General features: G+C 42.1%; 1 protein-coding gene across 1 annotated transcript in view; it reads left to right on the top strand.

The window, feature by feature from the left end:
* Positions 1-440: 440 nt before the first annotated feature.
* The window catches only part of ptpn9a (protein tyrosine phosphatase non-receptor type 9a), a 22,365-nt gene continuing 6,893 nt past the window's right edge, over positions 441-15,912 (top strand). Inside the window, exons 1-5 of the mRNA XM_046395220.1 lie at positions 441-1,086; positions 9,113-9,256; positions 13,119-13,208; positions 15,071-15,195; positions 15,505-15,610. Of these exons, the coding sequence (XP_046251176.1) occupies positions 1,054-1,086; positions 9,113-9,256; positions 13,119-13,208; positions 15,071-15,195; positions 15,505-15,610 (498 nt within the window). The 5' untranslated portion in view covers positions 441-1,053. The remainder of the gene's footprint in view (positions 1,087-9,112; positions 9,257-13,118; positions 13,209-15,070; positions 15,196-15,504; positions 15,611-15,912) is intronic.

The following is a 15,912-nucleotide window of genomic DNA, read 5'->3' as shown; positions in this document are numbered from 1 at the left end:
ATAATAATAAGTAATTCTTAAGGATACAGTTGAGAAAATCTTCTCATCTGTAATATATTAGCTTTATTAACTAAGCCTGAGTTGATTAAAACATTTCTCAAAATGTCAAACGTTTGCTTAAAGGTTAAGTACCAAAGTCTGAACATAAATTAAAATCAGGCCACAGTTAAACATGCAGGTGGAAATGACCAGAACACGTTTTGAGTGAAAGAAAAGTTCAGTTTAATCACCACTTAAGTGACTTGTGTGTTTCTGTCACAGATTCATACAGAGCCGCGTGTGTGTGTGTGTGTGTGTGTGTGTTCCTCCAGATGCAAGCTGACACTCAAAATGGTGATTTTCCTGTTTGGTTTCCTATTTTTATGAATGAAGGCGGAGGTCGTGAGCTTTCTTGTCATTTTCTAGTCTTAACCACCAGGGGGTAGAGCGACATGCAGAAAGAGAAAAACCCTCCAACCTCTCTCACTGCTCAAGCTTGTGTGTGTGTGTGTGTGTGTGTGTGTGTCTCCCTCACAACATAAAGGCGACGTTCAGGGCGAAAAACTTGCAATTCATGGCATGGAGGAGTCAGCGGGCAGCCTCGGCCCTCTGATCTGTGTGAGGTTAGGCGGATGAGGAGCAGCTCATGGTCTGAACGCACTAATCATCGAGCCGAAGCGAAGCCTCGTCTAGCTGCCTGAGTGTTGTCCTCTTTCCCCCCCTCCTCTCTTCCCTTTCCTTTCCCCGAGTTCTTTTTCTTGTCCTCGGTGAAATCCGACACAGGTTGTCTCTCTGCAGACTGGATGGCAGATCGAGGCTAACTGCCGTGCGTATTTCGCGGTCACAACTGTAGCAGGAGGACAGCAGGACATTTTTTTGAAATACTGCAGCGATTCAGATGCTTTCAACTTTGAGCGAGAGGGACAACCCCTAAAGCCCCCGTTTTTACACGAGGGACAGACACACAGACATCTCCGTCATCCCCCCCTCCCCTCCTCCTCCTCCTCGTCCTCCTCCAGCCTCACGAAAAGGATTCGTTTTGGTGAACGGCGACCAGAGCACCGACGGGGGATCATGGCAGCTACTTTATCGGTGGAGGAAGAACAGGTAGGCCTTTAACGCTCTTTACGCTTGGACCTCTGCCTGTCTTGTGTGCTACATCGCCCGCTCATTGCTCCGGTCTCGGCCCTACCTGGAGGTATTTCGGCCCCTGTAGTACCTTTCGTGTGCGCACCGATGTCCGTGCGCAATGGACTCGTTGCGAAACGGTCCCGAAAGCGGAACGGAAATACTGTATCGATTTGTGGCGCTTTGGGCGATTGCTCTCGTTGCATCACTGTCAGTTCCTCTCCAGCGGCGGAGCTGAAGTGTTGCGAAACAGGCCGAGTTCGCCCTCATCAGCCTCCACAGATGTAAAAAGAAATATATATTCATGTCGGGTCTTTTAGAGTTGTTCGTGCGTGCGTACAGACGGTCTGGTTTCCACATTTTTATTTATTTTCTTTTGTCCCATTGTGTACAGTAGGAACTTTGGTCTGTGCTGTCAGGCCAGTAATGTGGCTGTGAAAAAGTGGGTGAAGTACAATCTCTAAGTATCACACGTTTAAATTTAGTTTATACCAAATATAGGAAGTAGATTTCCTTATTATTTTAAGGTTTTATCAAAGCATGAATGAGTTTCACCCACACACATTGTAGTATTCAAGCCTAAAAAGCTGTGAACTTAGTTTTGGCAGTTTTCCTTTTGTTATGTCCCTCCATAGACACACTTTATGAAGATTTTGGTGTATAAAAAGTGGATAGAATAGAACTTTTCTGTTAGAAAGAAACACCACATCGCTTAGCTCTGTAGGTTTTAAACATTATTTTGCACGTCGTAGGCCAAGCGAGGAAACTGATCTTCTTTCAACCATCGTTTCATCTGCAGATTGCTTTCTCAGTTTGTCTAAAGAAACGTCAAACCTGCGAGTATTGATGAATGATTACTGGATTGTTGGAGTTGCTGGAAATCAGCTGATTTCTGAGAATTGACTGACTGAATCATCATTTCAGTTTTCATGTTTCGTGTACCTGCTTTGTGGATTCAGGCCCTGAATAATTTACTTACTTTTTGGATTTAAAGGCCCGTTTTTAATCTTTCCTGCTAACCTCATTTCTTAAATGTTCTATAAGTATACAAAGTTAATTTGGTAGATCTAGCTCAATATTTTTGGCTAGATGTGCCTCATAAGCTGGCAAGTGAGAGTGAAGTGTAACATTTATTTAAGGCAAATGTAAAGGGCCACAAATCTTACCAAACCATAAGAAATCCAACATGAGCAGAGCAAACAGACTGCAGTTGGTGCTTTTGCACAGCTTGGATTCAGCTCTTAACACAGAGCGGGTTGCTGTTTGGGGGGGTGAGAGTCAGTTAGCAGCTGCTAGATTTTGAATCGATGTATGATTTCTTTCGATTCTTCTTCTTGAGTGCTGGTCACGCTCGTGCCTTCTCCCCTCGCTGACTCCTCATCATCTGGCCAGCAGAAAGCCTTATCTGGCTACTCCATTTCCTGTGTGAGCCCGGGCCCCTGCTAGGGTACCGGACGGCCTCATTACATCCACAGTCCTTGTGGGGGGTGTTTGGGTGGAGTGTGTGTGTGTGTGTGTTTGGCGGGGTGGCTCTCTCGGGAGCATACATGGTGTAGTGGAACTTCATTCTAAAGGCAGCTGTTAAAAGCATTTCCACTATGACTCGGGGGAAAGGGGAGTTTATGAGTTGCAGAGTGTGTGTGTATGTGCTTGTGTGTGCCTATCATGTGCTTTAGAGAAAATGTGTGCGTGTGTGTTCGTGTGTTGTGTGTGTTGAATCTACTCCCAGGAATCGGTGGTGTGAGAGAAATTGAGGAATAGGGAGAGTAACATTTATTGACTTCCTGTTTGGTATTGACTCGTGCCAAATGGAGTTGAAGTGAAGTAAAGCCGCTTGGAAACAGCAGTCCTGCATTTGTAAATAGATCAGCACAGCATCTGTAATCAAATAGACTCTGGAAAGACACTGTTAAAGGTAGTCTCGAATCCTCTTAAAACCATAATAATGCAGAAATGCATCAGCCTCCGTCTGGAGGATCAAGGTATAATCATGACGCTGCAGTCAACCTCTGCTGCTTCCCATAACTGCTGGATTTCTTTCAGCTGAGAGGCTAATCGAGTCACCATGTACAGTGTGACTCCTCCTGGCTGGAATGTGAATACAATAGACAGTCTCAGTCAAAGCTGAGACATTAATGACCAATTCTTGTAAAGGATCATGATGGTGAGCCAGCACATAAAATACCACCACCCTGTCATTGACGCATTTAAATGAAATCCAGCAACCGATTTTTAAAAAGAAAATCCTTGTCCACACCTGTATTTAACAAGTCAAACAAGTTGGTGCACCATGAATGTCAATATGGATAAAGTCCTCTATCACAGTGAAGGTTGTTTTACATATATTTAAAAAAAACAAAACACTAATTTTATGGAAATTTTAGAAAATTCTAGAAATCCAGTATGAAATTTTTTTGTTTGTTTTGCTAACTCTGACGTAAAATGACAGAAATGTAGAGCTAACACCTAAGTCAACAGAAAAGTAATTGGCATTAATGTTAATTGATAACTTACTTACTGTAAGTAGTTTTTGTTAAGCACACATGCCAAAATCCACTGGTTTCAGCTTCTCAAAAATGAATAACTGCTGGCTCTGGTGGTCATTTGTGGGTTTTGCAAGACAAAACGAGCAATTTGCAAACTACGATTACAATATAAAATGTTTATTTTTTCACATTTTATCATCTAAGTGTTCAGTTGACCGGCTTCCTCCCACAATACCAAAAACATGCACATTAGGTTAATTAGCTACTCTGCATTGCCCCTAGGTGTGAGTGTGTGGTTGTCTGTCTTTGTGTGTTGGCCCTGCGATTGACTGGCGACCAGTCCAGGGTGTACCCCGCCTCTCGCCCGTAGTCAGCTGGGATAGGCTCCAGCCCCCCCGCGACCCTGACGGATAAGCGGTATAGAAAATGGATGGATGGAAGTTTTCAGTTGAGAAAATATTTGGGCAAATTTATCGACATTGGCAAAAGATCATAAGTTGCAGCACTAACAAAACTGAGGTACTTCATCACAGTCGTGTAAAAAGCCTTGTAATTCCAGCATTGCCATAAAGCAGTTGTGCTCCTTGATTTGAAAAACTGCCTGCAGTGACAGGAAAAACAAGTACAACCAGTGGTTGATTTAATGCTGCTTTTTGCCACCTTGGTATAAACAGTACAGCAAAGTCTCCAGCAGCTGATGCATCTCTTTTGTCTCATGGTGTGTAGCTTGATTTCGCAATGATGACAGTTTTATTTCAGAATCGGCTTTCTGTGGTGAGCAGCATACAATAATTATCAATATATTAAAAACTCTAATTGTGGTCATGGTTAGCAACATGCAACAACAGCTGATCCATTGCACCAACGCTTTTGCTGCAGTTGTTGCATTAAAACGTCTTAACAGAATATGGTGGGATGAAGCACAGCATCAGGGTGGCACAGTTTCTAAAATGTGCGTGAATGATAAACACAATGAAAACGGATAAAGACGACTTTTTCGACGAGTCATGTTAAAGTTGTAATCAAATTATGATTCTTATAAAATAGTGATCACGGCCTATTGGTTACTTTTCTTGTGGTTGTCTCACCCTATAACTCTAAAATTTTGCTTGTGATAGTAACATTAGTCCTGTTTAGCTCTCATTTAAGTCCATTTTCAAGCAAATGTGTTGAACATTGATGGTTCCAACTTCTCAAGTGTGAAGATTTGAGGTTTTTCTTGGTCTTCCATCAGAGAAAACTGAATATCTTTAGATTTTCATTAGACCAGAAAAAGCTGCTTGATGATGTCACTTTTGGAAATAATGCGTTTGTCTAGACAAAATGAGTAAGCAAGAATAAAACTCAATAATAATTACAGCCCAAGTCCATGGCAAGCACGCTGCTTTTGGCTAACAGTAGCAGTGGTTCAACACTACTGAGGGTCTACATTATCATTTTCGAGGGAGTAGTAAATCTCTTTTCTCCCTGTGGCCACAGTTTATCTGTGTCATAATAGTCGTTCTCTGGGGCACAGAGGTCACTATTTTTGGACCTGTGGACCTTCCTTTAGGTCCTTTTGGTAAAGAACCAACCCCAGCTTTGTCCACTAACTCACAGCATAGCAGCTTCTGCCCACAGTGAACCTAATCAATTAATTATCGACAGGGAATGAACATCCCCTGACCCTGACAACAACGGGATTATATAACGTCATAAACTACTTGTTTAAAATGTCCCACTCAGCAGTTCAGAATAATAAACTGAGGATATAAAGTTGACAGAACTAATAAAGAATAAAAAAAACAGTTGCTGTGATCAGATAAGGACAAATTCTGTACTTGCACCAACTTCTCAGTCTGTTTAGATTCATCTCAGGCAGTACGAGCTTGAATAAAGTGTTTTAAAATGTGTTATCAAGAAACTGGAGAGGGAAAAAAATCTCTTTCCATATCAGAGCTGGAGCAAGTTGAGCAAATATTTATGCATCCACCAGGAATTGAATAAGTCACTCCTCCGCAGTGAGTCTTCCAATGCAGTCTGGTGTGCTATCATGAAAACAAACTGGTTCATCCTCAAATTCCACTCTTGGCGGATATGGCCCCTAATGCAGAAAAACCAAACAAGACTGGCTTCTCCAGGAACAGAGGGTCACTGCCTGGAGTTGGCAGGCTCTCCTTAAAAGGCTAAGGGAGAAAGAGCAGCTGTCAGACCATTGAAATCTTGGAAACCCGAGTGTACCTGACAGCAATCTGACAGGAAGTTGTCTTTGGCCAACACTGAAGGATTTAATGCTTCACGGTGCAACAGCAAAGAGCAGACAGCCCAAGTCCAACTGGACTTTATGTTAAAAGGTAGTCCCACAAAAGGTGATTATTCATCTGGTAAAGTCCAAAGTATTTTTATCGATTTTTTTTTTTGTTTGTTTTTTTTTTATAATGAAATGAAATTGTGACACAGACAGTGACTGGGGGATACTGACAAAAAGAAAACCTTGTTACCTTCGCAGCAAATACCTTTTCTGAAGAAGCTCCTGATTTTTATGCCTTGTTGACTTCATATGTTCGTCTTATGGAATAATTTTTGCAAAAACGCAACAAACCAAAGCTCTGAGTGCGTGGAGTGTTTTCAATTTTCTGTCTTTTCAGCTTCAACCAATTTGAACCAAACGCACATTAAGAGGACAGAAGATTTAATCATCTTACAATCGTTATTTTAAATCCTGAGTCGTCGTCATCTTTGCGATTTTCGACAAGATCAGTCGCACCTTCAGTTGCACACCCACCTAACTGCCTTGATGTTGATAAAAAACAATAGTTCATATGCCCAGTGACCCACTGAAAAATACACTTAAATACACTTTGTTACGCGCTTCTTCACTTCTCAGTGGTCTTCTTCCGTGACTGGAGCAGGCTAAGCTGCAGACCAACGTTGAACATTGTGGTCATGTGGACGTTTGTTCAAAGGTTTTCTCTGGCGACGGAACCAGCCGTGACACACAGATCATGTCAGAAAGCTCCATTTGGTGATGAAGACCGTGAGATATGGTTGAAAGCTCTTAAAAAGTTACCAACTGGACTATTAAATGTTTTTTCTTTTTTATATATGTACTGTTGCCATAGTAATAGTTACTCTCAAAATTGCCACCTGCAAAGACATTAACATATTGCTAGAGTTTTCTAAATGGATCTATTCTGCCTTGTTTTTGTTTTTTTTGGTTTTTTTTGTCCATGTGTTGTTCATAGTCCAGTTGTGAGGTCTGAAACATTTGCTAGTCGCTTTACAGTTAAATTGGCGATGTATTGTAACCGTTTCGTGGAATTTGCTCGATATTGCTCGGAGATGCACTGTCTGCTTCACTGAAAAGCTCAGAATTCAGAATAACACCCCTCCACGTTTTTCCCCATGAGCATCGGATATGAAACGACGTCAGCCCCGTCAGGTGCAATCATCCGTCATCCCTTGCATGCTAAGGCATCTGAACAGAGCAGAAGCTGCAGACACCCCCCAGTCTGTGAAAGCGCTGGCTTTCCTGAGGAGAGACAGTGGCATCCTGTCTTTAGGCGAAGCGCTCGTCAGTGATCGTTTTGTATTCCTAAAAAGCCGTGGTCGCCCAGAACTTGACTTCCTGTCTCCCATGCATGCCCCTCCACTGCTGTGCCTCACCAGAGAAGCGGAACCCTGTGTTTAAAGTGTGGGCTTTCACTGCCTCCTCTGTCGCCTTTTGACGATTCACTGGGTGCTGACTCGCTAACTCTGTGGGTGCTGAGGGCAGTGTGTGTGTGTGTGTGTGTGTGTGTGTGTGTGTGTGTGTGAGAGAGTGGGGTGGGGGTTCCTGAGGGAGTGTATAATAAGAGCAGAGGGAACAGGAAGCCCCTGAAAGACTGCTGGATAAATGCACAAGTTATTCTCAAGATGGGTAGTTTGAGCCATTTGAAAGCTAGCTACTAACTATTTTTTATATTTAATCAAACTCTGCACTCCCCTTCAGTGCCTCATGGAGTCTTTCAGGTCACAGTTTTGTCTGTACAGCAAATTGCAACTTTACCGTTTTGGTTCACTCTCATTGTATTGTTTTCAGGTACAGCAGACAGCTGTTTTAATGTACAAAAAAAGCTCTAAAAATGGACTCTAAGCTACATTCCCAGCACCAGTTGTCTGACAGACACAGTGGCTGGTGAACGTAGGGGTGTATTTGATAGCTAAAGGGTAAGATTGGGTGAGTTGGGGGAGACCAAAACGTAGATAAAAGAAGGTTGAATGTTGGACAAAAGTATATTCACCAGGAGGTCAGAAACAGACTAAGTGAATGCTAATGTTGTTCTGTTTCAGTTGGATTTCTAAATAAGCATCACTGATATTTTATGCACTCACAAATATTGTCTCCACTGCTATCAAGTGGCCAAAAAACACTTATTTTTTTTTCAAAACATTGAGTGTTGATGCAAGAAAAAACAAAAAAAACAAAGAAAAACCTTAAAACAAATACAAGATACTCGAGTCTGACTAAGACTTTATGTGAAATTAAATGCTAAAGAGCAAACACTCTGCTTCTGGAGCATATTTCAATGCCTTGTAATCAGCAGTAATCCATCATAACACCATCGTCATCGTTTTTAGCTCTTTTCCACTCGCTTTTCCTGTGGCTGCAGCCAGATTTCACGAGGAACTAATTAGCATGTTCATCTTGAAACATGTTAGATGCACATGTGTAAACTCTTCCATCACACAGTCTGATGGCCAATTAATCATCGTCTTCCTGGTGAGGAAGAACAGAAAACCGGAATCGAGTCCTGGAAACAAATCAGAACAGAAAACATTTTTAACCTCTCATCCTCTCACCAAACATTTGTTTCCCCTAAAGAGCTGCTTTATTAGCTGATATGTCAGCACTTGTGACTGGCGCTAAACATGACTGCCTTTTTAGCCCAGTACAATTAAAAGTCTGAGGTTGTCACCCTGTCATTATCACAGCTTCATGTCATAAACACCAGTTCAGCAGGATCTTTTCCCCTCTCGTCCTCTTGCACTTTCTTTGTGAGCTCTAAACTAGACGTTTTCTTGGACTGAGTAAAACTCCCTGTTTGTCACACTTGTTCTTTTTAGCCCAACCATTCACTGGACTTTTTTTTATCCCTTCATGGCTTCCACAAAGTGCCTAAACTTTCCCCAAGATAGCTGTGGTTAACATGCGAGATGAACCAGCAAAACGGAGGTATAAAGTGTGTTATAGAAATGGTTTTGGTTGGCTGCACAAATTGCAGTTCACACATTTTATTCTATACTTCCCTGTTTATATACCTTCTGGAAACACGCTCGCAGTGAACAGGCCTCCACTCATCCTACAGACTATACAGCAGCATATGAAACACTATCACTGACATCTCACCAGGCCATAAAGTTGTCACATATTCTGCGACGCCGTAGATAGCACTTCCTCTGAGGATGTATCAAGTTTAAAGCCTGGTTTCACTTCCTTCCTCTTTGACCCTTCAATTATGGGAGTACAAAGTTGGTGACCACATCTGTGTCTGTTTCAGGCCACCAGGCAGTTTCTGGAGGAAATCAACAAATGGACCAGTCAGCATGGAGTGTCGCCGCTGTCCAGGGAATTGGCCGTCAAGTTCCTCATGGCTCGCAAGTTTGACGTCCTCCGAGCCATCGAGCTATTCCACAGCTACAGGGTAAGAAGGGATGAGAAAGTCATTCAAACTAAAAACTCACAGCTACTTACTTATACGTTAGCACCTGTTTTTTAAACAGTGGCTGTGAACAGCTGAAGAATTTGTCCATTAAAGTGCTATTCAGTAAAAAAAAAAGTGTGGGCGTACTCCCCATTGCATTCTTGGATTTTTCTGCAAATATTTAATGTTAGATAACCCAGTGGGCAGCTCATACTGTTCTCACTTTATGAACAGCTATGGGCTGCAGATCAGGTCAGACAGTTTCATCTAAAACCAAATTTCAGTTTAGCTACAAAGATGTTTCAGTGTGAATTTTTGATCGACATTTTAGGCCTCTAAAATGTGGAAATTAGCCCACCTTCGAGAATAAAACTCTAAATCCACCATTCTCAGCCAGTTGACCCCAGAGCGCCATCCATTGGGCGACAGAGGCTGTAGTACTGCGACACAAGATATTTCTGTGTAAGCATGCTTAAGAATTTACATAAGTCAAAAAATATGAAATTAAAATGCCTAGTTTCATTTTACAGCACATCAGCAGGTTGAGACAAACCTGTTTTGCCACTGATTGCTAGCTAACGTTCCCTTGGATGTCGTCACACAAAATGGATCTGTTTTTGAAATGAAGAAGTGATGTGGGAGGCGACCCTGCTCCAGTAAGCGATCGATCTAAAGCGTGCGATGGGGAAATGTGTCCCTGAATATGTTAACTTTGGAGCCGACACTGGAAGTTAAAGCTTTGATAAAGACAATTCAAATTATCAAGTAAAATCTGCTCCTCGTGAGTGCTGGGTATCATTTAAATTTTGGCTGCAATTTAATACCTGAGAATAATACTGGACACCCAATACCTGATGTTACTGACACATTTTGATCATACTTTTTAATTAGCAAGGCTTGATACTACTTGATATCTCTGTGTTGGCTCAGCTCAAGCTCATCAGTGGGTGAAGGGAGACTTCGAGGGCGGGGACAGTGATGCTCATGTCATAAGCTGTGGTTTCTGTCAACAGACTCCTCCAAAGTTGCTTGCTTTAACATTGCTGGCCAATCGGAACGGGCAGATGTCACCATGTGGAGAAATATTTTCAGGGAGATGGCTCATCTCAGGCTATAACTCAGGTTGTTTTGGTGAAAACATAGTTTCCAGTTTGTATAGTTTGCTGTAGCCTAAATTTAGGAACATATCTAACTCACTGGTCTAAGCACTTTCTGTTTCAGTGTTATCGACATAATCTATACCCACACTGGAACAATTTTAATCATTTTTTCCTTACTCATGATACTGGTTATCAGTTTTTTATTTCCACAGAACTAACTGTATAATATGAGCCTCTTGTTTGGATGATCGGGAGTCTGAAGTCCACCACCTTTCTGATTATTTTACATGGACAGAAATAACTGATGTCATACTATGAAAGACAGTGAATAAATAAAAAAGTTAAAGACAACATATATTACACCCTGCATCTTCATCTGCAGCATTTGGAGCCTTTGAAAAGTATCTGCACCAAAGGATTAAAACACCGGCTGGTGCTCAAACAACACAGAAACACAGGTTTATCCAGTGGTATGAAGGTAAATGTCATGCAGAGCATCCTGACCTCACCCACAGCACAGTAACACAAGGCCCTTCTCACTGAACGAATGTCTTCGAAGCCAAGATAGTGATTGCCTGAACAGATGCACCCAAACCCTGGGGCCAGACACACACACACACACACACACACACACACACACACACACACACTCCCGCTTGGGGTAGGTGGTGGTGTAGTGAGGTGGGGGCCTTACAAGAAGCAGCATGCAGGCTTATTCAGCTTTCTAAAGAGCTCAGAGCTTATCACGAAAAAAGTGTTCATTAGATGGTACAGCCGAGGTCATGAGATATTAGGTTAGAGCAAATGAGGAACATTAAGTTTCACAGGGAACAGTATGTTGGACCTGTATGCAAAACAGTTCACATTATGTGTATTAAATACACAGATTGGATTGAATATTCGTGAGTGAGATAAGTCAAATAAAAGAGTAGGACTGTGTGGATTCTCTGTACATTTATGTACTTTCTGCATCTTTGAGCCTTTGTGAGGCACGCAGCAGCTGTGCTTCTCCATTCAGAACTGTTGATCTTCTGCTTTCTGCTTCCTGTTTGTTTGTTATGTTCCTAACCACCTCCCTGTGGAGAGCTGTAAATTGAAACCCGAGTTCAAAACATGCATGTGAGTATTATCCCTGTAGCTGCTGCTACTATAGGGACGCTGAGAGGCCTCCCGATTGTGTGTCGACACTAACAACAAGATGAATGGAGTTTGAGGACTTAACTGAGGGCAGATCGTAATCGACTGTAGCAGAGAAAAGATGTCTGCTCCCCACATATCACTGAAATAGCAGTCGGTGACCTTGGTGATATTATTACCATCAAACCGGAGCACGATGATCACGATGAAACCTCGAGGGCGGGGCCTACGGGTCTCATTTACTTTATGAGCTCAAATTAGCATCTAGATAATAACATAATCAAGACCTTCTCTTCCGAGCCATGTAATAAATACCAGGGAGTTGAAGATAATGTCTCATTTTGTTCCTAAATGGTCTATCCTGCTGTAAATTACAATTCTGGCCAAATTTGAACATGCAAAATGGGATTTATCTGCTCAGATCTGCCTCGGTTTATCCACTGCAGCAAACGGAAAGTTCCCAGACGTCTCGCATAGACTCTAATGACCTGAATAGCTTCAAGACGTGGCAGGATTTTACCACCTACTCCCTTTTTCTTTTCTTTTTTTTCTTACTTTAGTGGAGTCGCTTCAATCACCAAGGTGGGTTCTTATTTCTGCAATGAATAGCTGGCCCGCATAAGCGCGACTCATTTATGAAAGCCTTGAATGTGACTTTGAGAAGGATTAGTCTCCCCTGCCACGCCACAGTTCATTTAACTCGCTTTAGTGCTGCGTCAGCACCAGCAACACAGGCTGAGTACGAGTAATTTGTCAGAACAAACTAGAGGGGAAACTTTCCAGTCAAGTGCTTGTTTGGTGGTGGTGGTGGGGTGGGGGTGCGTGCAAACAGGCCAAGCTGCCATTTAAGCTGAGATGGTTGGTTGTGCGCGTACAGCCCGACATGCAAAATGATCATCTAATGTAACTTCTGTATGAGGAGACTCAGCGAAGACTTGATGTATTTTAATGAATCAGTCCCCTTGGATAAAACATTTGCAAAAAATATATATATATATATATTTGTTTCACTGATGTCAGTGCATTTTTTTACATGCATGTTTATACAAAATTGTATAAAAATGTAATTCACTACTCTTTTATTCAGCACAATTTGTGCTATGAGCTATTTCTGAATGTGAAAAGTTGGTGTTTTAGCACCAAGAACATGGGATTGACATGGGAGTTTTCTCACAAAAGCTGGAGAAGGATATTTATCAGAAACGGTAAACACTGGGTAAACATTTGTACTTTACGTCCGAGTATTGTTTTTCGTTGAATCTCAGGATAAAAATGTCCTTTACCTGTTGCTGTCTGTAATGGATTCAGTCATTCTATAGTGACAAACAGGAACCAAAAGGGGAGCAGTAGTGTTCAAGTTATGTGACAGATATGCATATAGGAAGAGTTCAACATTTTCACTTTTTTGTTTTCAACAAAGAAACGGCAACTACTACAGTCAAGGGGAAAGACACTGTTTTTTCACCATTAAGTGGGGTGGGGGTGGAGGGTGGAAACCTCGCAGAGAGGGATCCTCCTGACCGGAAAGTCACTATTGTTCACAACGAGGAATTCACCTTAAAGTTGACAGCCTGTTAAAGTAACTCCGCAGCCTGACCTCACCTGCTGTGATCTGTTTTCTTCAGGAAACACGTCTTAAAGAAGGAATCGTCAGACTTCAGCCTCAGGAAGAACCTCTGCGCTCGGAGCTGCTCAGCGGAAAGTTCACCGTGTTGGTGAGTCTCCTCTAAATCTCCTGTGCGTGTTAAATGGAAATGTCTGCTCTAATGTCACAATACAGAACAATCAAACGGTAAGGCACGCAATATTCTGTAATTCTATAAATGTCTTCCTTTTGTCGGTGTTGTCCATAAATGATTCCAAACCCGCAACCAGTGGCAGAGATCATTACACTGTGACATGTATGCTTAATAGAGCACCAAATGTCCGCAGCTCAAAGTAGTCCCCAGCAAATGGACTGTTTACTGCTGTCTGAGTGACATTCGTTTTGGGAAAATACTGAGCCCTTTTTAAAGCCAAAGCTGTAAGCTTGTGGCCTGTTTTTAAAGTTTAATGTATCTCAAAAAACAAGTGGGCATTTTCACAGGATTTGTGCACAAGGATAATATGAAATAGCCAAACAGCCAAACATCCTTTAATGTTGCCAGTTACAGTCCCATATTCAGCTGTTTATTATCACGTTAATTCTTTACATATTGTTGTCAAAAGCTGCTTCTGTGCTTTTTCTTTTCGGTACAATTCAGTCTTGTAATAGAATGATGGACGATCTGCTTAAACATGCTTTAGTTCTGGCTCAGGCTTTGACAAAGCTGGCAAAACCTTATCTATCAAACATGGGCAGACTGTTGGCTTGTCTTGCTTTGGGTGTTTTTCCCCACGTGTTACTTTCATAGATCAAATTCCTCATATTCATACCACTGAAGCAGCTTGTTTGAGGATCAATCAGTCCCTGACTTAACACCTCAGAGGATCTCAATATGCTTACATAATGAACTCAATTTTCACTTACAACAAGGTTTAGGGTACAAATTCTCAAAGAAAGCTCTCATAATGAGGAAAACAGGTTCCCTTTCGGGGTGCAAGTTATTGATTGATTGATTGATGTGCCAAGTGGATATCCTGTGCCAGTTAAATTTAGCCTTTTGTCAGCCAAATCACAACCATAAAAGATGCCCCCTCCTTGCGGCGCACACACCCACTCTCCTGTGTTTCCCCTCTTCCTTCCCCATTGACGTGCCACAGTGGCATTGATGCTGCACATCCTCTCATCTGACGTCTGAGCTCTCCAGCCTCAGCAGCAGGCTTCATATCCTGTCTGAGGTATTTTTAGTGCCCCCCCTTGCCCGAGAACACAAGCTTATTTGCTTACAAAGGACGGTGCCGTAGTATCTTTTGTCTGTTGCTTCATTCAAGTGAAGAGCCTTTAATTCTTTTGATGCCAGCAGCCTTAACACTGATCATGTTTGACATGAAAAATATGTTCCGTGTCCCTCTCATGGAGGAAAAAAGAGCTGCGAGACCTGCAGCATCATTTCTGACAAGAATTGTTCCTCCTGCTGAATTGTTGACAGCCCTTTTTGGCTGAATGCCAGTAACAAGGATATGAACTGAACCATGAAAGTGCCCCCCTGTGGCCGTTGTTCACCCTTCACTTTGCACAGCTTCCATTTGGCTGCCTCGTTCTCACTCTCGAAAGCAGCCCCAGTTTAAGCTTTTAAGTGGCTAAAAGTACCACATGACCTGTGTGGAAAAACAGATCTCAGTCAATCTACTGCTGACGTTTTCTTCTCGGCCATCATGATTAATGCATCTAGCGTGCAAGTCAGTGATAGTTATTGGAGGAGCAGACAAACTGAGGAAAATTTTCAGAATTTATCACTTTTCCTCCAGTTTTTATTATAAATGTGGAGCCAAAGCTTTAGATTCAGCCACCTTGTCCAAGAGAACAAAGGGATACATGGAAGGGAATTAGCCCAGTTCAGCACAAGGAGTTTAAGATAGCAAACAGGAGGTAAACTTCACACCAAGTTGAATGCTGGTATAACCTGTTTGTTGTGTGTGGGGGGGGTTTCCCCAGAGTGTACGGGACCCTTCAGGGGCCTCCATTGCCTTGTACACGGCCAAGCTTCATCACCCAAACAAGACAGGCAACCATGTGGTCCTTCAGGCCCTCTTCTACCTCCTGGATCGGGCCGTGGAAAGGTGAGGACTGTTGCTCTCGGCAGTTAGTCTGATTATTTATGTGAAATTCTGATTGTAATGTTATCTGATCAAAACTATGTATCGATTTTCTTTAGAATAATACACCTGCTTTAACAGCAAAGTCTGGTGTAGCCTTTTAAACCAGAAACCAAATACCCCTCTGATTTTTCAAGTCTGCATGGGAGGACAGCTTGTACTGTCTTCAGTGGCAGATATTCTGTATTTTAAATGTGTAGGATAGTTGTTACCTGACCTGTTTAAAATATCACAATTATTTACACAGTCGTCTTAACTCCTGTCTGCTTACAGCTTCGAGACCCAGAGGAATGGTTTGGTATTCATCTATGACATGGCAGGCTCCAACTACACAAACTTTGAGTTGGACCTGAGCAAGAAGATCCTCAACCTGCTCAAGGTTGGAATTACAGTGATGCATTTTTTTTTTACAAACTGTATTTCAATATGTGTACAGTAAATGCCAAACAAAGGCAAATATCTGAGAAAATGGGATGCATGCTCCTGAGAAACAGGAAGTTCACAGGATCAGAGGTCAACTTACTGTAAACACTGCTACATAAAATTGAAAGGATGCAGAATTTTCTGACTTGTTGAAAATAGTTCTCCTTTGTGGTGCCAAGTTAATATATAACTGCTGAGTCGATCATCCTGTGAAGAAGCAGACTGATTAAAAGAGGGCTGGTATGCTGGAATTTAGTG

This window comes from Scatophagus argus, chromosome 7, assembly GCF_020382885.2.
Source record: "Scatophagus argus isolate fScaArg1 chromosome 7, fScaArg1.pri, whole genome shotgun sequence".
Lineage (NCBI taxonomy): Eukaryota > Metazoa > Chordata > Actinopteri > Scatophagidae > Scatophagus > Scatophagus argus.
This window is presented reverse-complemented; position numbering and strand designations above follow the sequence as displayed.